Source organism: Pithys albifrons, chromosome 14, assembly GCF_047495875.1.
Source record: "Pithys albifrons albifrons isolate INPA30051 chromosome 14, PitAlb_v1, whole genome shotgun sequence".
Classification (NCBI taxonomy): Eukaryota; Metazoa; Chordata; class Aves; order Passeriformes; family Thamnophilidae; genus Pithys; species Pithys albifrons.
The window spans coordinates 16,550,428-16,577,176 of NC_092471.1; the positions used below are offsets into that span (position 1 = coordinate 16,550,428).

Consider the following 26,749-nt stretch of genomic DNA (forward strand, 5'->3'; position numbering starts at 1 on the left):
GAACAAATACAGTGTCTGACATCTCCCTCCCGAGTGGCTTTGAGAACTGCCTGCCTGCTTTGGACACTTCAGAAACAGCTGCCCTACTTTTAGGCTGCAATTAGTTCCAGCAATCAGAATTTGGGAACTCGTGGCATTGAGAATGTTGCTGGGTGTTCACAGGAGCCTCCTCATTTCCAGGCACCAGGGAAGCCCGTGCGGCCCCGGGGTCGGTGTGGAGCGGGGGAATCGCGGGCACAGCCCCTGGACAGAGCCCGGAGGGGGCACGGCCGCTCTCGCTGCTTCCTGTGCCCAGGGGGACTGCGGGTGTCCCGCTGGGCCCTGGTGTCCCGACAGCTCTGCTGTCCCGGCGGGCTCCGCTGTCCCGATAAGCTCTGATGCCCCATCAGCTCCGGTGGGCTCTGATCCCCGCCCAAGCTCTGTTGTCCTGGTGGGCTCTGCTTCCCCCCTCAAGCCCCACTGTCCTGGTGCGTTCCCGTGTCCCTCTGTGCTCCCTATCCCGGTACATTCCCGTGTCCCCGTGTATTCCCCAATCCCGGTGCGTTCCCCAGTCCCGCTGAGTTCCGTGTCCCGGTGCATTCCCGTGTCCCGCTGTTTTCCCTATCTCGGTGCATTCCCGTGTCCCGCTGCGTTCCGTGTCCCGGTGCATTCCCGTGTCCCGCTGTGTTCCCCAGTCCCGCTGCGTTCCCCATTCCGGTGCATTCCCCAGTCCCGGTGCATTCCCGTGTCCCGCTGTGTTCCCTATCCCGGTTCCCGCCGGTCCCACGTGCCCACGTGCGGTTCTACCCGGGCGGGGGCGGGGGGCGGCTGCGCACGCGCAGTCCCGCCGCCTTTGGCGCAGCGCTGTGCGCGGAAGGATACCCGCTCTGACAGAGCCTGGTGCCAAGTTCCGGAGATCCCTGCGCCGCCCGCCGGCCGCGCCGCCCCGGCGCCGCCCGGACTATTTCCCGCGGGGGTAGTCCCGGCCGCGGCCATTCGGCATTGCCGCCGCCGCCGCCGCCATTTCGGGGCCGCCGCCTCAGCGCGCCGCGACCGCGGGCAGCTCGGCCCGCCCGAGCGCTCCTTCTGCCGCTACCGCCGCCACAGCCCCGCCGGACCCCGTCCCGATGGCGACCTCCGTGGGGAACGTGGCGGACAGCACAGGTACCGGGGGGTGCCGCGGACCGGGCCGTGCCCTCGCCCCCGGGGCCGCTCCGCGCTGCCCGCCGGAACTTTCCAGAAGCGGCGAAGCCGCGGCTGCCCCGGCACTGGCGCTTTGTGCGGGGCCTGCCCGGGGGCAGCGCGGCCGGGGCGGCGCGGGAGGGGCTGGGGCGATGTTTATATTTATATCAGACTGGCAGGCGGCTGCGTTAGCGGGCGAGGCAGGGTGGGAGTCTGACCCAGAATGTGTCCTGGCTCGGTCAGAGTCGCTCGCTGCTCTCAGGCAGGAGTTGATCAGCAGCCTGGCCCAGGAAGGTGTCCTTGCCCATGGCAGTGCAGTCTGAGCGAGATGATGCAAATGCCCCTTCCAAGCCAAACACGTTCTGTGATTCTGTGGCACTAAAGTGCTTTTCAGAACAGTGAAATAGCGTGTTGTAGCTCTGAAAGATCCTGCCCTAAATGTACTTTAGAGATCCAGAACTTGAGGAGTAGAGAAATGGAGAAATCTGTTTTTCTGCACACTAAGAGAAAGAAGTATTGTGCTTACTGAAGGGATGAAAGGACAACACAGTTTTATCCCACTGATTTTTTGGACTTTCTGTAACCAGGCAGGAGGAAGAATATGGAAGGCTGAAATGATGTCTAGAAAAAGTGAGATGAAAAGGAGGGTATTTGGGAAAAAAGACGAGACCTAGTGCAGAGATAGGGATGTAAAGAGAAACGGTAGTGGGAAAATGCTGCAATATTTCATTGCTCTTTAGCCAGAACTGTGTGTGGGGTGAGCGAGGCTGCAGCATCCTCTGGTAGCCTGATCTGTGGAGGTGAGAACAACACGTGCAGCTCGGGGAGAGAGAGCCCTGTGCCCATCCCGTGCCCATCCTCGCTTCTGCCACCACCTCCCACATGGAGGTGGCCACTGCTCCGTCTGCACCTGGGTTGGATCTAAAGCTAAGTTAGCTCAGTTGGTTAAAACTTGGTTGTAATAACACCAAGGCCCTGTGTGGGCCATTGACTTAAGAGTTGGACTCGATGATCCTTGTGGGTCCTTCCAACTCAGAACAGTCTGTGATTCTGTCAGTGTCTGGCAGGCGTTTAGGATGGAGTTTCTACGGGAAATGCACCCTTAGGGTGTGTTTATGGTGGTTCAGTGCAGGTTTTTGTTCTGCCTGTGTTCTCGGAAGCCTCAGGGAAGGTCATTGTCACAGCAGGTGCTCGACTTCTCCAAGGTCACAGTCAGAGCACGAAGCGTTAGGTACAGAAATTCATTTATGCAAGAAGGGATTTTCCTGGCTGTGACTCTTTACTGCAGTTACTTTCTGTATAAATTGATTCATTGGGTTCGTGGATGGGCTGTGTTATGGATACTTTGCATTGCATAACTTCGCCTCCAGCCCAGGCTCTGCTGGAAGTTCAGCCCTTTGTGGTGGGGTTGGCATTTTCCTGCTTTTCCCTGAACTTCCTGAGGGTCGTTTCTAAAACACTTGTTGGAGGTCGATTACCAGGAATTTTACACTGAGTTTGCTTTATCTCTGGGAGCGAGGGATGGGGATTTTGTGTGTAGAGACACTTGATAAATGAAAGAAAATATCAGTGTTTCTCTTTGTTTTTCCTTTTGTTAGCAGTTCTGGTTCCCGGGTGTTACATACAATATTTCTCCACCACCTGCTCTAATCCCTGAGAACTGCAACTTCCCTTTCATTCATTCAGACTTTCATTGCTTAAAGTAGGCAAAATGTAGTACTTAGATAATGATTGGAAGCTTCTTTCTGTCCTAAGTATTGAAGCATAAACTCCTGGCATTTTTTTAGGTTTTTTTCTTTTTTTTTTTCCAACTTTGAAATTTAGTAATACAATTTAAATGTAATTGAAGAGGATATTATTAAGTTCATGAGAGAGGCTCTTCCTCTGTCTGGCTTCCCTGAGTTTGTGCCTTCAGCAGAACTTGAAACACACCCAGTGCCAAAGGGGTTAAGCGAGAGAACAGCAGGAGGACAGTGAGGAACAGTCTGTCAGTGCTCCAGTGTCGTTGTTACTGTCAGCACCATTTATAAATGGTGGGATTTTCAACCATGATCCAACATTCTCATCTTGAATAAAAGTCACTTCTTTTCATCTTTGCCAGTGGGTTTAACCAGACACTGAAGTCCACTTTGCCTTATTCAGGGTTTGGTGTTAAAAGAGGCTCACAGAAAACAGAAATCTAAAAGGGATGAAGGTACTTGGTCACTTATTTGTCAGGTGTCCTAAGAGAGTGGCCTTGCTGGTTCCAATTTACTGTGAAACAGTTTTGATCACTGACAAGAGACCATAAACTATCTGGAAAAACATCTGCACTTAGATCATGGGGTATTTGCAGTCTTACATTAAAACCTGGTAACATACCAAATTTGAAAAGAATTTAAATAAAGACTTCTTATTTCTTCTTACATCAATCCCAATTTTGTAAAATAAACACTAGGCAGTAACTGTACCTAATTGCTTTATGATTATTTTGCTGCCTTCAGAGTTCTCACAAAGGAGGGAGAGCCTCAGGATTGTTGTACTGCCTACCTGCAAACGTGTGTGTGCTCAGTTACTGAGGGGCTTTCTTGTATTAGGAACGATTTATATATTTAATTTAGATTCAAAATTTTAAAACTCATCATGTCCAGGTGGGAAGTGTTTCATGAATGGAATTAAGTGACAGAGTACCAGAAATACCAGGGTTTAGGAGGGAAAATGGGAGATAATTGCAGTAACCAAGTATTTTAATGGTAAAGGGTCACTGGTGTAAAGGCTGAATTGGAAAGGCCAACAGTTCTTTCCAGAGTGGATGGTTTTGTTTCTTTCCAAGCTGCACTTGTCTGTATTTTCATGAAGACTCATACTTTGTAAGAAATTTTTCTTACTTTTCACACACCTAAGGTGGTTTTATCTAAAGCAGATGGTGGTTTTTTAAGTATTTTGCTCTCCACAGTTGGGTATTAAATACTGAAACCATTTTGTCCCTCCTGTTCCAGCTGAGCCTCCAGGAGCAGGAACTCCTTTCCTGTACTCTTCCCGTTTAATGGTTCCTCCTGTAGGCCAGTTGCATAACCATTGAAGTGTGTGTTTGTGTCTCATCACATATTGTTCCAAGACCATTTTGTTTTTATCTGTGAAGGGATTTGTCTCCTTAGGGAAAATGTGGGAGTATGGAGGGTTCAAGGAAGTGTCAGCCATTTCACCCCCTCCTCCTTTTTTATTTAAGAGCTTTCACTACTTGCACATCAAAACTTTGTTTTGTTCAAGTCCTTTGGAGTCTTTGTCTCCTGTCCTTCATTTCCATATTAAGTTGTTTTTTTAACATTGCAAAGCACAGGATTTGCAGTCCTGGGGGAGAGTGAGGAGTCCTTGTTCTGTTAATGGCACCTCCATGAACCAAAGTACCATTTCATGACAGGAGCCTGTTTAAATGTATTTCAGAATACAGGAAAATGATTCATTTACAGATACTCACAGACATTAGTCTGCATTTTTCCTGTTATTGAAGTCATGCACCTGTACACATAATGTTAGAAATTCCATGGTAAAAATTTGGTGCATAAAGACCTGAGGGCTCCAACTGTCACCTGCTGCGTATTTTACATAATTTCAAACATTTTCACCCTTTATACATGTACATTTTTTTCATTGTTTTGTTTTGTTTTGTTTTTGTTTTGTTCCCATCATCTAACTTTTTGTTTTCCCCCTCTAAATGTCTTGGTGACTCTCCAGAACCAACGAAACGTATGCTTTCCTTCCAAGGGTTGGCAGAGCTGGCTCATCGTGAGTATCAGGCAGGAGACTTTGAGGCAGCAGAGAGGCACTGCATGCAGCTCTGGAGGCAGGAGCCCGACAACACCGGGGTGCTCCTGTTGCTCTCCTCCATTCACTTCCAGTGCCGCCGGCTGGACAGGTAGGGCCCTGCTCTGGATTTTGTCATGGTAAGGGAAGTAGAAGCATAGAATGGATTGGGTTGGAAAAGACCGCCGAGATCCAAGTCCAACCCTTGATCCAACCCCACTGTGATCACCAGCCCATGGCACGGAGTGCCATGGGCTGGTGATCACAGTGGGGTTGGATCAAGACGTGGTGGATTCTCCCTCAGTGCCTCATCCATAGAATCACAGAATGGATTGGGTTGGAAAAGACCGAGATCATCAAGACGTGGTGGATTCTCCCTCAGTGCCTCATCCATAGAATCACAGAATGGATTGGGTTGGAAAAGACCTCCGAGATCATCAAGACTTGGTGGATTCTCCCTCAGTGCCTCATCCATAGAATCACAGAATGGATTGGGTTGGAAAAGACCTCCGAGATCATCAAGTCCAACCCTTGGTCCAACTCCAGTCCCTTTACCAGATCATGGCACTCAGTGCCACGGCCAATCTCAGTTTAAAAACCTCCAGGGATGGGGAATCCACCCCCTCTCTGGGCAGCCTATTCCAATGCCTGAGCACTCTCTCTGCAAAGAATTTTTTTCTGGTATCCAACTTCAATTTCCCCTGGCAGAGGTTGAGCCTGTGCCCCCTTGTCCTATTGCTGAGAAGAGACCAAGCCCCACCTGGCCAGAACTTCCCTTCAGGCAGTTTAGACAGTGATGAGGGCAAATCAAACCCAACAGCTTTGCAGCAAACAGCAGACCTTGCAGTATTCTTGTGTAATTTCAATATTGTACTTGTGAATGCTGGAGCATCAACCACGTGTGTGTACTGGCAGGATTTAGTGTTTATTCTACCTGCAGTATAAGGAGGTTTTTTTGTTTTATTTTTTTAAGTTGCAGAACTGATTGTTGGCTGCAAACAATGTGATTAGTAAAGGAGTTTTGTGATCTGAAAGTTACCCCTGTATTCTTTGTGCTTGCCTGTTCCTGGTCTTGTTTTCTGTGCCTCCAGCATTTTAAACTTTGCTTGTTCTAGCTGGAAATTCATGTTTATTTATGAAGTAAAAGCTTCCACTAGATTTGTTTTGCATAGGCTTCTGAATGAAGTTCAGGTAAAATAAAACAGGTGAGGATACAACAGAACTTTACCTGTAAACCATGTCCTGCTTCTTGAAAAGAGTATCAGGTGGAACGATGGTTAAAGCACACAGATGTTGAAGAGGCCTCACAGGGTTCCTGTAGTGTTTTCTCCAAGTGTGTTGAGCTGAGGTTTGGTGAGGCAGCTCAGACCCTTCTGACTGTAAATGAGACCTGTCCTTGTTCAGGGAGATGAGTTTAAGCTGGGATCACAAACATACAAGACAGCTCTGTAAGTCCAGATTTGTTGGCTGTGTTTTGGTTTGTTTAAGCCTGAATGTTCATAAGAGTAACTATACACAGACAAAACACTGAATGTCAAGGGTGAGTTTGTTTGGGTTTTTTGTTTGCTTTTGTGGGTTTGTTTTTATTTTTCTTGGCTAACTTGTCTGATTTCTGCAGGTCTGCTCACTTCAGCACTTTGGCCATCAAGCAGAACCCTCTGCTGGCCGAGGCCTACTCGAACCTGGGCAATGTGTACAAGGAGCGTGGGCAGCTGCAGGAGGCCATCGAGCACTACAGACACGCCCTGCGCCTCAAACCAGACTTCATTGATGGATACATTAACTTGGCGGCTGCGCTGGTAGCTGCAGGGGATATGGAAGGAGCAGTACAGGCTTATGTGTCTGCCCTTCAGTACAACCCTGTAAGTAGAGCTTTATTTTGTAAAAGTTCATCCTTTGCTACTGCACCAGGACACAAAAATAGCAGCTTTCAGAGAGTGAGCAAGTGGTGGCCCTGCCAGCCTGTACACTATAAACTCGATCTGAGTAATACCTTTCTGAAGGATCTTTGAAATACTTTTGTCACAAGAAGGTTTATATTGCAATATATTGCAGTAAGGGCTTCTGTTGTACATTTACCTGTATTGTTTGAGTGACCCAAAAGTAAGGAGTCAAGTCAGAAGTTTCAGTGAGTGGCCTCATTTATCTTGGTGTTCTTTAAGGTGGTATTACAGTGAGAGAATCAATGCTTAGACTGGAATGTGAGATCATGAAAAATTGGCAGGTGTTACTTTATCACAAAGTCAGAAATTTCATGGTGATGAAAATTTCCTTGGTTAGATTTCCATTGGGGACTTCTTTACAGAAGCACCTTCTTAGGTTTCATAGGCTGAAACTGAGTATCTGCCTGTAAATGAGGGCTGTGGGATTGATTTGGGGTTTGGATTTTTAGTTGTAACTGTTTCAAATTGACTTCTTTGTACACGTTGTATCAGACTGCTATCCTCTGTTTATTTTGCCTCATATAATTAAATTTATAGTACTGCTCAGCATGTTGAAGGTATCTGCTTGCTGTTTGGTCATGCATTTTGACAAAAACCACTTAAAATGGAGCATTGCTCTGTGTGCAGATATCCTTTCTCCTTAGAAAAAGCAAATGCAAACCCAGTCCAACAAAAGCTCAGAATCTTGTTTGTGTTGTTCACCCCACCTGAACTTGTCTGACTTACTGTGCTAAATGGTGTGCCCAGTCCATTTCATGCACTGGTTAGAATAATGTGAGATGGTGGGTTTTTTACAGGTTTTTGTTTACCTTAGGAAATCCTTTTGTTAGTATTGACAAAATGTCTCCATTCTCTGTGGTCTTCACTGCTAGATAATGCAGTTCCAGCCTGTGCTTTCATTTCAAACAAATGAAAGAACAAGAACATGTGGCAAAGCTGTTGAAAATGGATGGATTAGTGGGCACACAGGGAGAAAAATCTGCTTTGCGGATAGAGGAAGCAAACCCACTTTGTATATCTATCTGTTTAAAAGCCATAATGACAATGGTGTATCCAAAGAGTGCAGGTTTGGAATCGTGGTTTGGAAAAAAAACGACAACAATGAGGGACTTCAAATGCTTACACACAGCAAAAGGACTTAATCTGCAGGGGTGGTGGGGCATTTGTTTACAGTTTTATATTTCTGTATGAAGAGGAATTGTATGAAATATTACTACTTTTTTATTCTTTATAGTTGTATTTTTACAGTACTAAATTTGGTCACATTGCTGTCTGTAATGTTAGGTGAAGAAAAATAATTTACATCTGTGATGTATTTAGTAAGAATTTAAAATAAGCTTTAGGGGACTGAGTTGTTCCTTTGCAAGTTCTCTGTGGAGACCTGTGTGACCTTTGAAGTTCTGAAGCTGATGGTGTGACTTTGCTTTTTCAGGACTTGTACTGTGTTCGTAGTGACCTGGGGAACCTGCTCAAAGCCCTGGGTCGCTTGGAAGAAGCCAAGGTAGGTGTTGGGTAGAATACATGTAAACATCAGTGTTTTGAAAACTTGAACTTTGCACCAAATCTTCAAATCTGCGTTGATCTACAGACAGTCCAAGAAACTTCTGAAAACTGAAGGCACTGAAACACCCCAGAGTAGTTGCAGGGCAAGATGTGGCATGTCCATGTTTAAAAAGTTGATTTAAGTCAAGAAATGGAAAGTTACCAAGCCTTGCTGCTGAACTAGACTATCGTATACCATTCTGAAGTGTTGGGCAGGGGCTCCATCATGCTTTCATCTGGACATAAGTAACAGTCCTTCAGATGTGAGGCTTGCCTGCTGGTGCCAAGCAGAGAGCCTGTGGTTAGCTCCAGATCCCTGTACGATGCAGGTGCTATTGACAATGCTGCTCTTCTAAAGTCCTTTGTGGCTTGTAAGTGGAGAAGAAACTTATCCAAATGTTACCTTGTAATATTGGCTTTTAAAGATTTTTATTCTTTTAACTTTTCCCTTCCCTTGATAGTGGAAGAAAGGCTAGTAAATAATCAATAGCTGCAGTATGCGACACACACCACCCCCTACCCCCACCCCCAATATCTTTTCTTCGTGTCTTCCCTCTCCCCTCCCCCAAAATAAAGAAATTGGAAGGACAAAGCTGGTTTGTTTGGTAAATGAACTGATCAAAAGAAAACTTGCTGTAGTGGAAAGGTGGCTTCTAGCAGTCTTGCGTTTCCTAAACTGAGAATTCGAACACCAAGATGAGTTGAAAATTCTTGGCACGTTAAAATTCGGTTTGCAGAAAGAAATTGTCTTGTTACAAGCCACCTTACGCGTCCGCGCTGCCGGGGTGAGGAGTGTGGGGAAATCAGAACCTCTCTGGCCTCCACGTCTGTCACTCCAAGCCCCACGCGCATGCTCAGAAGTGGAGTGTATGCACAGCGTAGCTGTCTGTTTGGCTGCAGCACCGCCTGGGGAGGGGGGGATCTTTGTGGGGTAACGGGGAGCGCAGGTTCAAAGTTAATATTGCTTTGATTCCTCTGAACAACTTGGATGCGTGTACCAGCCTAGGGCAGCCTGATTGATTTGGTCGGATCCAGGTTGAAACCATTCTGTAGCGGCATTCGGAGTTGAACAAGTCTTTGAGACACTTGGTCCTCGGCCCACCAAGCGGACAGCTAACATGAATTGCACTTCACTGCAGCTTTAGTGTGACTGGTATAGGCCAAGACACTGCGCCTGCCTTAGGTTGCTGACTTCTTTGTTTCAGAGCTCTGGAGACACCCTAGTTTGAAAGTGTTATTCCGTTTTGTGAGAACTTAATAAACGAGGAAAAAGATCCTGAGTAAATTGCAACGTGTTTCTTTGGTTATCAGTCCATTTGAAAGATCAAGCCAGCAGATTCCTTACAGTTTGAACTAAAATTTAATTTCTTTGTAGATATTTCAGAGCCTTTCTTCCAAAAAAAAAAGTCCCTGCTGTATGCAATTGCCCGATTAACCCTCTCCCTTCTGCATGTCTCCCTTATTACAGACAGATTATCCTCATTCCCATGTGTTACATATCCAAAAAATTGCAATTGCTTTGTTGAACTCTTACTAATGATCTTGTTTTATTTTCTCTCTTGTTTTTGGTTTTTCACCACTGATATTGTATTTAGAAGGTTTCAGGTGGGTGAAACCTCCTATTCCATGCGTAAGGTGCCTCGCTGAAGGGAGCTCGAGGCCTGGATCTAGGGCAGACACACACCTCCTCCTCCTCTTCCAGCAAGGAACGCACCGAAAAGTCACATGATGAGAAATATGGTAACGGGTTTGTAACTGCCACAGCAAAACCATTTGCCTCCATGCCTGAATCTTCTGTCTTGTGGCTTCAGAAACAGCTTAAAATATTTAATTACAAGCAAGTAATGTAAGAATATTGTATACTATTAGCCACAAATTCTTTCAAAGAAATAAAGTAAAAGTAAATTAAAATATTTTTTAAAGAAATAATTGGAGATAGTTAATAGTAAAAAGCTTCTAACTCTTCTGGTTGTTCATTTTTTTCCTTTTTTCTTCTTTGTTTGGATTGCAGCGTTCTGCTCTTCTGATGACGCGCTGTGATCCTGCAGTAGCGCAAAGGCTGCGCAGCGGTAACGCGCGTTGCGTGCGATTGCAGCCCCGTGAACGGTCGGCCGGACGATTAATCTCTGACCGGGCGCCTGCCCGAGCTCCAGGCCGTGGCCCTTTGGATGAAATCGGGTTCTGACGCATTGTAGGAGCGCAGACACCAAATTTAACATGCGAGTTTTGCGTGGGCCTGCCTGGTAGATTAATGGTGCTGGCTGGCCGTTCACTGCACCCTGGGGCCATCCTAGAGCCAGCCGTTCGCAGCGATAGCGTGGGCGCCGTGCGCGGTAGGATGCGCAGCGATTTCTTGCGCTTGCATTACAGGGACCTAAACCTTCGTGCAATCCTGTCATTTGAGGTTTGGAAGCTGCAGGTGGCTAAAATGAGAAACCAGGAAACAAAACACAGGCTGTGGGTGTGTCATCTCGTTTGACAAAGACACTTAAAACTACAGAATAGCTTTATCATTTTTAATAATTTTTCATATTTTTTAAAGTAATTTCGCATTTAGAATATTTAACAATTTTGTTCCAGAGTGGAGTTATTTTTACCTGGTAGTTCTTTTGTTTTTACTCACTTTGCACAGATGTTTCTGGTTGAACTACTTGAATTGTTTCTGAGATGATTCCTGTGGTGGCCTGGCGGGTGTCTGAAGGAGTGTTTTTTGTTACCAGCATAACTGAACAATGGTGGGCTTGCACCTGGGTTTTGGTTTGCGCTGGCGCAGGATCAACCACAGTTTGCAGCGCATTAGTTTTGGCGCAAGCTAGCCTATACTGCAGGGTCACTTTTGGCTGGTTAGAGAAGGCATACTAACAATTGTTTTTTCTCATTTTTTTCTTTTTACAAATATTCCCCTTCCCTTGTATCTCTCTTCTTTGACTATTCCAAGGCCTGTTACTTAAAAGCAATTGAGACTCAACCAAACTTTGCAGTGGCTTGGAGTAATCTTGGCTGTGTTTTCAATGCCCAAGGAGAAATTTGGCTGGCAATTCATCACTTTGAAAAGGTAACTACCCGAGAGAGTCTCGGCCTCACTGCTGCACTTTAATGTCCATGCAGTTGTCTGCTTGCAGAGGATAGAAATATTTCAGTAGTGGAGAACTGCTGGTTAACATCCCATGTGAATTTTTTTTACTGACTGACATTTCAGATTGCCTGTGTGCTACTGCAGAGATACATTTAGAACTGCCCTAGGACTTCACACGTGTCAAATATGAGAAAATTGTTTTCAGTCCTTTTTTGGATTAATTTTTTTTTTAAATCTGATTTGATGATAATAATGTTTTACATGTTTCATGTGTGAGAGGAAGAAACAACTTTGTGCTCAAAATCGCTTTTCATTGTGAAATTTTTTTTTCAGCTACTACTATCCTGTAATTTTAGAGAACAATTTAAGAGATAGTATTTATTCCTCCTCTCCAGTATTTTTTTAATCACTGTTGTTTCAGACATTTCTAGATTGATGCCATTGACTAGTTGTCTGATACCTTCCAGTTAATACCCAGTTGCCATCTTAAGTAATTTTTTACTGATCTCATTTAAAGTTTCTAAGTCCCCTAAAACTGGATTTAAGGTGTGGCAACAGTTACCTCCTGATGTTTATGACTTAAGATCTACAAAAAAATTCTGGCTGCTCAGGATTTTTTTTGATCTATGTCTAGTTCATGATAGATGATGAAATGTTTTAATTTGGAATTAATACTTCCCATGAGATTGTAAGAGTGGGGCTTGTCAATCACTCGTGTGTAGCTTAGTCCTGCAGCTTCTGTAACTTCATTAGTTCTGGTGGTTTTTTGCATTTCATTAGTTTTGAAGGAAGTGAAAATGTTTTGGTTAAAGGGTTTCAGAATTTTTGCTGCACACATGATGTATTTGCTCTTTTCTTCTTGTGAAACTTGTCTCTGTTTTTCTGCACTCCTAAAGTTTTAAAATGCTGTCTTTCTTTGCAGTAGATAAAGAATATGGATAAGATTTTTTAAGGGTTTTCCCCTAAAAACAAGTTAAAGGCAACAGCATCAGTAGGCAGGACTGTTAAGTATGATCAGCCTAAAGGGAAGTAAGTGCTTAGCACTTCATTCTGCAGTAGGCAAAAAAATAAAGTTGTAGGTAGTATATGCTGTCACAGGTAAGTAACTGCTCTGTGATTGGTTTATATAACTTAAAGGTTTTTTTGCTTACTGGGTTATTGATAAAGTCTTACAGGGTTACAGATTGTGTTAATAGAATTTAAAAAAGCAACCAACAACTGAGTTTCATAAAGAATGTTTTCATGTTAATGCTCAAAACTGTTACTTCAAAAATATTTTCAGGCTGTTACACTTGACCCAAATTTTTTGGATGCTTACATCAATCTGGGAAATGTTCTGAAGGAGGCAAGGATATTTGACAGGTAAGCAGATGAGTCCTGTTGCTCTCTCAGGGGCCTGTCAGATCTGTCAAGATACAGATCATGTTCCTCCTGTGAAGTGTCTTTGGACAGGGGTTAGCAAAGACTTCAGGTGTAAGCTGAGCAAGCAGATGGCTTGGAAGTGCAGACAGACTGGGCTACTTGAATTTAATAAAAATAAAAAAAATCCTGTTATTCTTTCATGTTGCCTTTTTGTACTTAATACATTGTTTAAAGTGAGAGTTTCTGATGAAAACAGGTTTGAAATGAAGACTGCGGAGGTTGAAGATAAGATGTCTGAGAAAGGCAGAAGTGCTTCAATTCTGTTTTCTTTATATGATTCAGGACATGACTTGGAAGTTTCTCTCTTCTGAAATTTCCATGCTGTGTAAGACAGACTGAAATCCTGAAATTCATCTAAGCATCTGATTGATGTGTTGGCATCGTGTTACTGCCTTGGGTTGCCACTCTGCTGCTGTCTTGTTGAACTAACCTGTTTTGAGACCTCTCATCTGAAACATGAATCTTCTATTTCTGGAAAGAGATGCAGGCTGTGTTGTTTATATGCAGTGTACCCTACCACATCTCTTAATTGGCTTATGATTCCTGGTAGCTGTGGTTTGTGGCCCTAAATTTAATAAAAGCTTGCAGGGAACAGATGAATTATTGTATCCAGTTGCATTGGACACAATTGAAATCAGTCAGTGGTTTCTGATGTAACCACAAATTAATGGGCAGAACAGGGCCATGTTTCTTCTTCATTTTAGATTTTACATCACCTTTTGAGTGTTTACTTTCTGTATACTGTTATGATTTTCCTAGAAATTGAATTTGAATATATCAGCCATTTATGTAGTGCTGTAGGAGCATATAATTAAAGATCTCAGCTTTGAACAAAGGGGTGTTTGAAGTCTGAGTCATGATAGGTTAGTGGAGAGAATAAAGAGATGATACTGTTTACTTTGTTAAAGTTGAATAATAAACTGGAAAAAATTCAATAAAGGAAAAAAATTGGTTTTCTTAGTAATGAGGAGTGTTAAAAGAAGTAGATGAAAACTTGTTTACCAGAAGACTTGGGTTGTTCACTATGTGCCATCAAGTTGGAGGAAGACATTCATGTTTACTGAGTATTTCTTCTAGTCTGCTAGTTATTGCAGAATTCAGCATAGCTTTAAAGTACCATAAAAATGATAATTCTTCCCTTGATCAGGCTTTTAACTCAGACAGTACTCTGTGTTGTCATTAATGTCTTAACAGGACAGATGTGTGTGTTAATGATACGTATCCATTCAAGTTTGGGGCTTTTTTGTAGGTAATTTTTATAACTGGGGTAGGTATGATCAATGTAATGGCTGCTCTGTGGATGATAGGAGCACAAGGCTGGAGAAGGGACTGGAGCACAAGTCCTTTGGGGAGAGGCTGAGGGAGCTGGGGGTGTTTAGCCTGGAGAAGAGGAGGCTCAGGGGGGACCTCATCACTCTCTACAACTACTTGAAAGGATGTTGTAGCCAGATGGGGATTGGTCTCTTCTCTCAGGCAACCAACAGCAGAACAAGAGGGCATGGGCTTAAGCTCTGCCAGGGGAGGTTTAGGTTGGATATCAGGAAGAAGTTCTTTACAGAGAGAGTGGTCAGGCTTTGGAATGGCCTGTCCAGGGAAGTGGTGGATTGTCCGACCCTGGAGGTTTTTAAGGTGAGACTGGACGTGGCACTAAGTGCCGTGATCTGGTAATCAAAGTGGGGTTGGGTTAAGGGTTGGACTTGATGATCTGAGAGATCTCTTCCAACCCGACTGAATCTGTGATTGATTCTATGATTGTTTACATTCTCTTTGTTTTGTTGCAGAGCTGTAGCAGCTTATCTCCGAGCCTTGAGTCTGAGCCCAAACCACGCAGTTGTGCACGGCAACCTGGCCTGTGTGTACTACGAGCAAGGCCTGATAGACCTGGCAATAGACACCTACAGGAGGGCCATTGAGCTCCAGCCCCACTTCCCTGATGCCTACTGCAACTTGGCCAATGCCTTGAAGGAGAAAGGCAGTGTAAGGAACACTTCTTTCCTTTTTAAAATTACAGTGACTTATAAACAGGCCTGGTGCAGTAAGTGTTACCATATTAACTCTACCCCTTTTTTTGAAGGTGGTAGAAGCAGAAGAATGCTACAATACAGCCCTCCGACTTTGTCCCACTCACGCAGATTCCCTGAACAACCTGGCAAACATCAAGCGGGAGCAGGGCAACATCGAGGAGGCCGTGCGGCTCTACCGCAAGGCTCTGGAGGTAATGAGGGGCAGCTGGGGGTGTGTAACAGGACATGGGCTTTGCCCCCTTCAGTCATTAGGGGAGGACGTTCTGCTCAGAGTGCTGAGTGATAAAAAACCTGAGAAAATGTATTAAAAATATATATTAAAAAGAAGAGTAATAAATGCACAAGTATTTTTGCTATGGTCTACTTGTGGCGTTTGAGACTGTCAACTTCTTTTTCTTCCAGGTGTTCCCAGAGTTTGCTGCTGCACATTCAAACTTAGCAAGTGTTCTGCAACAGCAGGGAAAGTTACAGGAAGCTCTGATGCATTACAAAGAGGCAATTAGGTAAGTGAGTGCTCTCTGTAAATAGTCCCAACCTTTCCTAACGGGACTTGTACACAATGTAACTTACAGTATCATGTTTAATTCACATAGTTGCTTTGGAAATCAGAAAGTTTGGGTCTGCTTTCTCATTGCAGGAGGAGCTTTTCTTATTCATGACACCTTATTTTTATTTCTCAGAATCAGCCCCACATTTGCAGATGCTTATTCTAATATGGGAAACACACTGAAGGAGATGCAGGATGTTCAGGGGGCTCTGCAGTGCTACACCCGTGCCATTCAGATAAACCCAGCCTTTGCTGATGCCCACAGCAACCTGGCCTCGATTCACAAGGTAGCACATGCGAATGATTCACTCCTAGAAGAGTGTGGTGGGCCACTGTGAGTAGCTACCCTGAGGATATTTTTATCTGCTGACTCATTTCTGTGCCTTTACAGGATTCAGGGAATATACCAGAAGCCATTGCCTCTTACCGTACTGCTCTGAAACTGAAACCTGATTTCCCAGATGCCTATTGCAACCTGGCCCACTGTTTGCAGGTGAGGGAGATGAGGCTTTGATTGTAATTCTTAGGATTCTGCTGCAGCAAATGATGGGCTTGATCACATTTGTCAATGACTAATTTAAATGTAAAAGAGTTAGACTTAAGTCCTGAATAAGAAGATAAGATTATACAGTCATCAACAGTAACTCCTGAAGTTCACACTTCTATTGTTTGAAGAAACTAATATTAATCTCAACCTGTGAAATATCTGATACAGATCAAAGGAAGCTGTTGTCCTAATATCTAAATTTTTGGGGTTTTTTTAGATTGTCTGTGACTGGACAGACTATGATGAAAGAATGAAGAAGCTGGTTAGCATTGTAGCTGATCAGCTGGAGAAGAACAGACTGCCTTCTGTCCACCCACATCACAGCATGCTGTATCCCCTTTCTCACAGCTTTAGGAAGGCTATTGCTGAGAGACATGGAAATCTCTGCTTGGACAAGGTAGGAATTTTTATACAGAGCAGTTGTGATTGAAGTTCTTTATGACTTTGCCTGTTCTAGTCAAAATCTAACACTCATGTAGTATTAGTTCTTTAGGCTTTCTGAGTCACTAATGTGTAAAGAGATAGGACATGGCGTTGCTCACCAAGTTTTCCAAAGCACACGTGAGGGACATTTTTGAAAAACAGAGTAAATTACCCTTCCTTGGCAGCAGATTCAGTGATAGTATTGCTCAGAATCTGGTCAGTTCAGTATGTGTGGTGCTTGGAACCTGATCGTGCCTCCAGTGAATCCTTGCTGGAACATGTGAGCTTTGTGATTGGTGGGCTCTGGGATTTCCAAATGCACTGGCTCTGGTGGGAATGGCAGCAGTTTCCAGGGGCAAGGCATGACAGTAGCAAGTCCTTAAGTTTTTGTTGTGATTCTGCTTCGAAGTACTCTGTGTAATAAGGCTAATTCTACAAACTCGTAGGGTTTTTTGTCTCTCTGTTTAGATTTTGGTTCCTGAGTTTATAAACAGCTGTGCATATTTTCTTGACAGATTAATGTGCTTCACAAGCCACCATATGAGCATCCCAAGGATCTGAAAGCCAGTGAAGGTCGGCTTCGTATTGGCTACGTGAGCTCCGACTTTGGAAACCATCCAACCTCACACTTAATGCAGTCCATTCCAGGCATGCATAACCCAGACAAATTTGAGGTAAAAAATATAAATGTTTAAAGCTTTAAATGTGGCTGTAAATGGATTTTGTTTTCATGGTGTGGGCAGTTAAACAAGGTAAGAGCAATTTTTGTTTCTTAGGTTTGTTTTATTTATGGATTGAAGAGTTCTCCAGCCCGTCATCCTCCTTTACCAACATGAAGTGTTGTGTAGAAGGTAGGCAGGTCAGATACTTGTCCTTAGAATTGCTGCAGGTAGGATTTGTGGCTCATGGAGAACTCTGAGCTTCAGCTGCTCTTGGTAGAGTAAATATATTCCAACATCAAGATGCTGCTGCCTGGTTACTTTTTTGTTCACTCTCTGCTGCTGTGGTTTTTAAGTGCATTTTTCAGTAGGGGTACCTGAATCACAGGTGTGAACTTCAGATTGGTCTGGTCATGTCTTTTTCAGAGGACAGTGGCACACTGTGCTTTCTCCATAAGGAGGATATACAGTTTAGCAATGCTGAACACAGTGGCATCTCTATTTATGTGGGTGTTGTGTTAAGGGATTGAGTCTGTAAATAGAACTCATTTCTAATTACGTTGTTTGCCCCATGACTGTCTGAATTGCCTCAATTTTGAGCTCCTGTTTTCCAAGTCATACAAATTTGCTTGTTTTTGTAAAGGGTTATAAGTATTTTCTTCTTGCAGAAGTGCTTTTTATTAGTCACTTAGTTTGTTTTGTTTGGGAGTTTTTCCCTCTGCCTTCTTGCTTTTTTCTGGTCTTGAAGTCTTTGTAGTCTGAAATTTTTGTGGCAGAGCTGTTTGATTGAATTGTGACTGGTAGTTTTTTCATTAAAGAATGAAACTGGTGGTCAGAGCACAAGAGGTTTGGGGAAAATGTCCAGTTTAACCTTGAATCAGCTCAAGACAAAGGGCAGTCTTTTGTCTTCTAGGTTTATGATGCTCTACAGAGCTTAATTTAAATACTTAATAATTACCTATTATTTTACTAAAACTGAGCTTTTATCCTGCATGGTAAGTTCTCTGCATATTGGTTTCTATTTGTGCTCAATCTGTATGTCTTAGGTTGGTTAAAGATGCTCTTTCATGTAGTCTGTCAACTGTTTTTCAAATACACTTGCAGTTTCTTAATTGGGACAATTAGTCACTGTTAAAAAGCTTGTTTGTTCAACATAATTATGATTTTCTCTAATTACAAATTCAAAGGTGTCTTGTAGAAGGCATTCTTAAAGAATTCAGTGCTTATGCAAATCTGTTTGTTGAAGTCACTTTACCTGGCACTGACCAGAACGTTGTGCAGGGTACAGTGCCACACTCTGGTGCCAGCACAAAACTGGGGCCTGGTTCAAATGGGTCAAAAACAGGCCCAGTACCTTTTTTTTTTTTACTTCTTTCTCAACTGGCAAATGCCACACAAATTAATGTGTTCTGTATAAAACTAAATGTAATTTAAAATTGCAATACCATATGTTTTTTAGCACAGTTATTTCGTGGACAATTGGTGCAGATACTGAATTTTTGGTGCCTCATATTCCAGGTATTCTGTTATGCCCTGAGTCCTGATGATGGTACAAACTTCCGTGTAAAAGTGATGGCTGAAGCAAATCATTTTGTTGACTTATCTCAGGTGAGCTTTTTTTGATGAATTGACCTTTTAGCAAACCTAAATTCTTGTAAATGAAGAAAGAGATCAGCCTGTAATTTTAGATTTTTAGTTGTAATAACTTCTTTAATTAAGCTGATGTCAGCCTTGAGAATTTTGGCATTTGTGGATGTGTTTGTGTTAACCCCTTAGCTGGGATAGAGTGGTTGTTGTATGATGTCTGTTACTCAGTATTGATAATGCTACTTTTTAGTAACTCCTCCATTAAGTCTCAAGATAACAGTTATATTTAGATGTCATGTATAAAATGTCACAACTGCAAATACATTTAAGCTTATTTTAAGTTCCATCTGAGAACTAATCAGGATTTCAATAGAAGTCAAGGCAAAACCCTAAAGCATGGGATGTACGTTAATAATGGAAGTGGATTGACACCTGAACAGTCCCAGTTTGGGTGACAGATAAAACTTACATGTGGGTTTTAAACTCATGTTCAGAGCCTGCTCTCATAAGTTAAAATTGATGTCAGCAGAATTGCTCTTTCAGATGGGTTTTACAGCACTGACCTTTTTCTTTTAGATTATGAAGTTTGGTTTCTCTTGCAGAAATCCATCTTCCCTTTCCGCTCCCCCTCCCAAGTTTGGCAGCTGGGGATGTTGAAACTGGATCACAGTAAAACAGGGCAGCAATTTCATACTTAGGAAAAATTCTTTACTTTGCCTGGAATGATACACTGAGTTTTCTTACTTAAAATTCTTGAATCATCAGCTCATATTTGTTTGGTTACAGTACAACTAAAGATCTGTACACGAGAGTTAAAGAGGTCGAAACAGTTTGCTGTGAACTATTGCATTAGCAGTAGATTAAACTAAAATGGAACTTTTCTACTTAGAGATAGAACTGTCTGTGTGTATGTGTTTACCCTGCTATAAATGTGAAGTAATTTACAAGAATTAAGAGTCTTTAATATTAATTGTAGAGTGAGTCAGCAGTAGCAGTTAATTGCCTTATTCTTGATCTTCAGTTTGATCTTCTGAACTACCTTAGTTTGGGAATGTCCCACTTGCCCTGTGTGAGGTTTGATTATTAATTAGCCCTCCAGGAGTGGTGATGGGGCTGTGCTGGTTTGTGTCTCCTGTAGCTGTTCTGCTGCTGCTGAGCCGAGGGCTTAGACTTCTGTAAAACCACGAATAACAGGATTTAGTCTCACCTAAATTAAATTATGCATCTGACATCCATCCATGGGTACGCTGATGACTAACTACATCTATTGCTGAAACAAAAAGAACTTTTATTTATGTGTTTACTTATTCTTCAGATACCATGTAATGGAAAAGCAGCAGACCGCATCCATCAGGATGGGATACACATCCTCATTAACATGAATGGCTACACCAAAGGAGCCCGAAATGAATTATTTGCCCTGAGACCAGCACCTATTCAGGTAACTAAATCATAGGGCTCTGTGTCTCCAGAAAAACCACTTGTGAGTACAAAGAGCTGCTCTTTTTCTGGTAGAATGGGAAGAACATTGAACCCTCATACTGATTAATAGGCAAGAGAGACTTGGGGCTTAGAATAAGCAAGACAAACATGATCATTCTGTTTAAGAGCAGCAGTGTGGTGGTTTTTTATGTGCTTTATGGACGATTGACAGTGTCCATGCTGAGAGGACTCCTTAATTCTCCAGTGTTTCTGTACATCTCTGCCTCTCTTGCCTTAGTGAGAGCAAAGAAAGGGTAGTTGAAACAGTTGATTGAGTGGTTGAGTTTTCATTTTTTTAGACTCAGTGAAATTCTAGTCACCATAAGGCAGAATCAATGAGTTCCTTTTTTAGGCTAAGGACTTTTTAAAATGCCTGTGGAAGGAGACTGGGAGCAACCTGGACCAGAGTCTCTGTGGGCTCCAGGAATTGCCCCAGCCCAGAGAAGCAGCAATCCCTGATGGTTCGTGTTCCAGCTTAAAGCTGCACATAGTGGGCAACTTCTGCTTGAGGGATCAACTTCAGAACATCCTGGAACTGTTCACTATCTTGGTAGTGGAAGTTTTGAGTTGGTGGTTGGTCTTCAGTTGATAAGAGCATCATTAGCCCAGTTGGTTAAAACTTGCTTGTAACAATGCCAAGGTCATGGGTTCAATCCCCTGTGTGGGCCCGTGACTTAAGAGTTGGACTCGATGATCCTTGTGGGTCCCTTCCAACTCAGAATAGTCTGTGAATACGTATCTGTGAAAGGCAGATGAAAAAACTTGAATCTGTAGGTGGAAAATACAACTTAAAAATTCACTGATTTTTAACTTCCTTTATTTTCACAATGCACCTGAAACTGTAGCCTCCCTTTCTTGTTTTTCAGGCAATGTGGCTGGGGTATCCTGGAACCAGTGGGGCATTGTTCATGGATTATATCATCACAGATAAAGAAACTTCCCCAGTTGAGGTGGCTGAGCAGTACTCAGAGAAATTAGCTTACATGCCAAACACTTTCTTTATTGGAGACCACGCCAACATGTTCCCCCATCTGAAGGTACGTTGGAAAACAGGGCCAGAAGTATTTTCCACAGCTGTCTTTATAAAATGGCACTTAGCATAGTACCTGGTTAGGGATTTAACTTCTTTAAATACTTTTTTTTAACAGAAAAAAGCAGTCATCGATTTCAAGTCCAATGGTCATATTTATGATAACAGGATTGTTTTGAATGGCATTGACTTGAAGGCTTTCCTTGACAGCCTCCCTGATGTCAAAATTGTGAAGGTGAGAGCTACTCCTGTGAGTGTACAGTGTTGGGGACTGAAGTGCTGAGTTTCTGTGCACAGTCCGAAGTGCCCTCTCTGACACTTGTGTGATACGTTGTAGATGAAGTGCCCTGACAGCTGTGAGAATGCCGATGGCAACGCTGCCCTCAGCATGCCCGTCATCCCCATGAACACAATTGCAGAAGCTGTGATTGAGATGATTAATCGTGGGCAAATTCAGATCACTATCAATGGATTCAACATCAGTAATGGATTAGCAACTACTCAGGTGAGGCCCTTCAGGACACTGTTCTCTTGGATTGTACGTTACATACTTATTGACATAACAAGAAAGGAAAACCTCCAAGCAAATGTGTCTTCTGTCATGTTGATTTGTTTAGTTCTCATACTGAAGGACACTCATTATAAGCCACAGATGTACTGGAAGATGAGCTTTCCCCAAAAGATACAGGAATTGTATCTAGAGGTATCTAAAATACAAAGAAATTAATTCTCTTTGCTTCAAGATGACACTTGATTGTTTGAAGGCAAGATTTGCATGTTGCCCTGCAGGGGTTTGTGACCTGTTACTCAGTTTCAGTTGTGTTTTATTGCTGAGTAATAAAATAGAGGCAAAGTTATTCCCCTGCATCTCACAACATTTATTCATCTCCTTACATCTTCTGGAACCATTTGCTGCATCACCCCCTCTCAGTGCTTTACAGTTCATGGGATTTTAGGGACAGTTACTGATACTGTTTAACACTCGTTCCATTGCAGTTGTTCTTCCTTTTTTAGAATATTATATTCTGACCTTGGGAGAACTCGTGATCTTGTGAATGTTACTGAGTTTACACTCTCTCAGAAGCCTCTTTGACATTATTTTATGTGATCTTTTATTATCGCTGCCTTATCTACAATCTCATGTCTTGGTTTCCTTTTGAGTTCTTTGGTTCACAACTGAGACTTTCCTTTGAGTTTGGTAGCATGTTATGCCTTAGTTTAGTCAGTAAGCTTATTGACCTTTTCTCTGAAGTTGTCCTACCCCTAAGATGAAACACTCCAAGCACTGTCTGTGCACTCTTGAAACATGATTCCTGTCTTTCAGTCACACTTACATAACACTTCTTTGTGCTGGTATCAGCTGCTTTTTGGCATGGGTGGACAAGAACTCAGCAGTGTGTTTTTTGAGGTCTCAGTGACCTGAATAAGAAGCACTTTTGCCACCTTGTGCTGAACTAAGTTACCATGTTCATCTTCTGATGGAGTCAGTGGCAGTGAGTCATTGTCATTCATGTCAAGTGTGTCATCAAGGGCTGCCTGCACTGCCACTAGTCTAAATTTTAAATACATATGCATGAAAAATATGTATTTAAAGAAAAAGGCTCTAAGTAGCTGTGTTGCCCTGTCTGTACTGATATTTTTACCTGGTTTTGATCCCATCATTGCATATCATTATTAAAAAGTACTAAAAATCATGCTTCCATTTTACTAATTCTGAAAACTCTTGCATGGTATTTTCATTATCCCATCTTCCTCCTCTGCTGGAATATTAGCATATTCCTATTCTTTCTGAAAGCTTGTAAGATCCATTCTTTTTTTGAAACCTGTTGTTAACTTCTGTAATTTTCATCATTTCCATTGTTTTCTTGTCAAATAGTTCCTTACAGTCTGTCGGTTACATGTGAGTCTGTACCTTTGGTCTTGACTATCTGTTCTGTGCCTGTTGTTTTTTATCTTAAAAAAAAAAGTACCCCAAAACAAACCCCAAATGAAACCCACACAAAAAAAGCCCACAAAAATCCAAACAAACCAAAAAACATCTTTGCTTTTTAGTTCTGTCTTTAAGTTTTAATTTCAGTTTTGGTCTCACAGAAGTTAAGTTGCCTTAAGGAGGGTAGGATTCCATTTGTAATGCCTCTTTATATGATTCTTCTTTCCAATTATTCCAGTTACTTGGAATTTCGGGGAGATATAGGAAGGGCATGAAAATGCCCAGTGTTTTTTGCCTTGGTGGTTGCAACATTGTGGCATCCACAAGCGTGTACACAAACCAGTTAAATTCTTGCTGTGGGTAAGTAGACAATTTTGTTTTGTATAATAAAACCAAAGATATCCTTACAGTAACTTATGATGCTAACAAATGTTACAGTGTCTCAGGACAAATTCCACAGGGTATGGTCTTGCTTTCTGCAGCTGCAGAATTTCAGTGGCTGTTTTTTATCCCTTCAGATTAACAACAAAGCGGCCACTGGCGAAGAAGTTCCGCGGACTATCATTGTCACCACTCGCTCTCAGTACGGCTTACCAGAGGATGCTGTTGTGTACTGTAACTTCAACCAGCTGTACAAGATCGATCCTTCCACCTTACAGATGTGGGCTAATGTGAGTATCTGTGTCTAACATGAAGTCTAAGGTCAGGCTTCTGGAACATCTGCTCAGGTTAGAGGAAACCACACAAAAGGAGACTGTAACTTCCCTATGGAAAACAATGCTCTTGTGTCAGGGCTTAGTGTTATAGAATAGAGAGTTTTTAGGTGTACTTCAAATGATGTCTGTATCTAACCAGAGAAAACTTATATCTTGAATAGCTTAAGTACTTGTTCTCCATTGTGAAATGGTTTTGGTCTTCTTTAGTCTCTAAAGTTGGGTCACAACTGCCCGTAACAGTTGGTAGATTGATAGATCTGAGTGCAGAGTGTATCAGGTTCCAGCTTACATTGTAGTGCTGAGAGTTACTTGGGGATCATTTATTTATATTCCACAGCATGGGCCTATAAGACCCATGGGCCTATAAGACTCTCTAAGTACTGCTCTATGAACTGTTGCTCAGAGTTGCTGTCTGTTTCAGTGGGATTAGGAATGCAATCCTAGTGATTCCATTAAAAATGATCTGTTTTATTCCTGCTCTGTACCTCAGAAGATTAATGTACTGAATGACTATGCCTTCCACTGCATTTTGGTATGTGGTAATTTCTTGTTCAGAAAAGTAAATGTTCCTGTCTGAACTCCCTGTGTTGGCTTCTTGTTTTGGTTGCAGATCCTAAAGAGAGTTCCAAACAGTGTGCTGTGGCTGCTGCGTTTCCCAGCTGTAGGAGAGCCCAATATTCAGCAGTATGCACAAAACTTGGGTCTTGCCCAAAACCGAATCATCTTCTCACCTGTTGCCCCCAAAGAGGAGCATGTGAGGAGAGGCCAGTTGGCTGATGTTTGTCTGGACACTCCGCTCTGCAATGGTCACACAACTGGGATGGACGTGCTCTGGGCTGGGACTCCCATGGTCACTATGCCAGGTAACACAGCAGGAAACCTGCACTGAACACAGGGGTTGGATATTGGTAATTTCTTAATAACAGCAAGCCCAACAAACTTTGCCTCTTGTGGAGGCAGAAGGAAAGTAACTAGTAGTGTGGAATATATTACTTGGTGAACTTAATCCTGGTTGTTTTTGTTGGTTTTGATTTGCTCTTTATTTTCTCTTTTCAGGCGAGACTCTTGCCTCACGAGTTGCTGCCTCACAGCTCACCTGCCTGGGTTGTCTGGAGCTCATTGCAAAAAGCCGACAGGAGTATGAGGATATTGCTGTGAAACTGGGAACTGACCTGGAATAGTAAGCAAGCTTGGACTGTGTAGTGTGGTAACATCAAGAATAGAAAATACATATCTGGGCACAGCACTGATACATCAGTGGTTTTAATCCTGCAGATATTTTACTCTTTAAAATGGCTGGGCAATCCTCTACTGTAAGTGTCTTGTCTTGCAGTTCAGCTTCTGCTTTTACAGTAACTTCACAGCACTCCCAAATGTTTGAAGAAATTGCTTATGTGCAAAATTGTAAGAAGTACAGTATAGTTCCCTTTTGTTCTTCTCAAATTGAAGGTTAAGCAGTTTTTTGCTTACTGTGTGTTAAAGTTACACTATAAAATGTTACTGCAGTACAGATAATACAAGAAGTCAAGTGTCCCAGCTGTTGTGAGTTGAAGTGGTTATGCTGGTCTGCACCAGAAATGATAAGGGGATCAAACAGTGGTGGGGGAGCATGTGTTTTTGAAACAGTTGCACAGGCAGTTCTGGGTTAGCTGAAAACAATAGACTTCAAAAGGAAAATAGTATTATGTAGTGTTTGGAACCTCCCATGACAATTTCACTCTCCTTGCAGCCTGAAAAAGATCCGTGGCAAAGTGTGGAAGCAGAGAATATCGAGCCCCTTGTTCAACACGAAGCAGTACACGACGGACCTGGAGCGGCTGTACCTCCAGATGTGGGATCACTACGCCGCAGGCAACAAACCCGACCACATGATCAAGCCAGTGGAGGCCACCGAGTCTGCATGAAGAGAGACTGTGTGTGCCCCCTGAACTCTCCAGGAACTGAGCCTCTCTCCGACAGCTGTGCAGAGACAACGAGCTAAAAACTGTGCATTTCTACTTAATCTGCCTGGTACTCTGTGGCTGAAGTAATACATGATGGTGATTAAAGCACAGCCAGACTTATTTCTTGCATGATAGGGAAAGACTCAGTAGAGCCTGGGATCCTTTTATTCCATGAGGAATTTGAATGGGATTGAGCCGTGTACATGTGAGCCTGTGTGTATGAGTGACAAAGTGGTTGCTGGGGGAAGTTTCAACTGCCCAACCAATTACAATACCGTGGATTGACTTAATCTTCCTGTGAACTTCTCTCCTTTTATGTGGATTGGGAACTGGAGCATTTTAACATTTGATTTTGGGTAGTCCTGTTGGTATATGTGGTTCTCCCATGACAAGATTTCCAGCTAGCGAGTTGCTCCCTGTGTTAATTTCTAAACTGCGTGGACTGAAAGGGCATATGTGCTGGTGTAGTCTTTTTTTATAGGTTTTATAAACCACTTGAGCCTATATCAGCCTTTTAATGTTTGACCTCTGTTTTGGAGCTCTCTGTAATGTGTTGGGTAAGATAAGGACTTTGTTTTTTTGTTTTGTTTTTTTAAGCTTCCCCAGTAACTCAGCTAATTGGCTTCATGATGGCAGCTCCTATTCTGTTAGAAAAAAAAAAAGTTGATTTGAAGTTAATCCTTCCCACACGTGTTTTGAGCTAAACACAAACTGGTGCCAAATACAGATCTTTCAGGAATGATTGTTAATTATGTGTAGGGGTGCAGTCCTAGGTACTGTAGCAAAGACTTTAAACAAAAAAAAAAAAAAAAGAAAAAACCAACTCCACGCCCCAAACAAACGCACCAATAAAGCTTTGGTTTGCCACCGGAGTGCTGTGCCCGCCGTTCGCGCGCGCCGTGCGGCCCCGCCCCTCTGCGCAGGCGCCGTGCGC

The 26,749-nt window shown here is 42.9% G+C and overlaps 1 protein-coding gene across 3 annotated transcripts; it reads left to right on the forward strand.

The window, feature by feature from the left end:
• Window positions 1-950: 950 nt before the first annotated feature.
• OGT (O-linked N-acetylglucosamine (GlcNAc) transferase) lies at window positions 951-26,687 on the forward strand. 3 transcript variants are annotated; one of them, XM_071569326.1, is made up of 22 exons: window positions 953-1,143; window positions 4,876-5,056; window positions 6,563-6,806; window positions 8,320-8,388; window positions 11,368-11,484; window positions 12,788-12,867; window positions 14,709-14,904; window positions 15,002-15,142; window positions 15,354-15,454; window positions 15,632-15,785; window positions 15,890-15,991; window positions 16,263-16,442; window positions 16,984-17,142; window positions 18,646-18,735; window positions 20,030-20,155; window positions 21,063-21,233; window positions 21,345-21,461; window positions 21,564-21,731; window positions 23,675-23,827; window positions 24,483-24,735; window positions 24,929-25,052; window positions 25,602-26,687. In XM_071569326.1, exons 1-22 carry the CDS (start codon window positions 1,107-1,109, stop codon window positions 25,774-25,776), a joined length of 3,138 nt encoding a protein of 1,045 aa, XP_071425427.1. In that variant the 5' UTR covers window positions 953-1,106; the 3' UTR covers window positions 25,777-26,687. The 3 variants fall into 3 exon arrangements, with proteins under 3 accessions (XP_071425429.1, XP_071425427.1, XP_071425428.1); XM_071569327.1 differs by having other exon boundaries at window positions 4,906-5,056; XM_071569328.1 differs by lacking the exons at window positions 24,929-25,052; window positions 25,602-26,687 and adding an exon at window positions 23,395-23,516 and having other exon boundaries at window positions 951-1,143; window positions 24,483-24,574.
• The last annotated feature ends 62 nt before the right edge of the window (window positions 26,688-26,749 follow it).

Bases quoted from the DNA above. Each gene is read 5' to 3' on its own strand.
- OGT (XM_071569326.1), top strand. From the start codon at position 1,107: ATGGCGACCTCCGTGGGGAACGTGGCGGACAGCACAG. The intron at 15,143-15,353 runs GTAATGAGGGGC...TTTTTCTTCCAG, and splicing joins TCTACCGCAAGGCTCTGGAG to GTGTTCCCAGAGTTTGCTGC. The intron at 24,736-24,928 runs GTAACACAGCAG...TTCTCTTTTCAG, and splicing joins TCCCATGGTCACTATGCCAG to GCGAGACTCTTGCCTCACGA.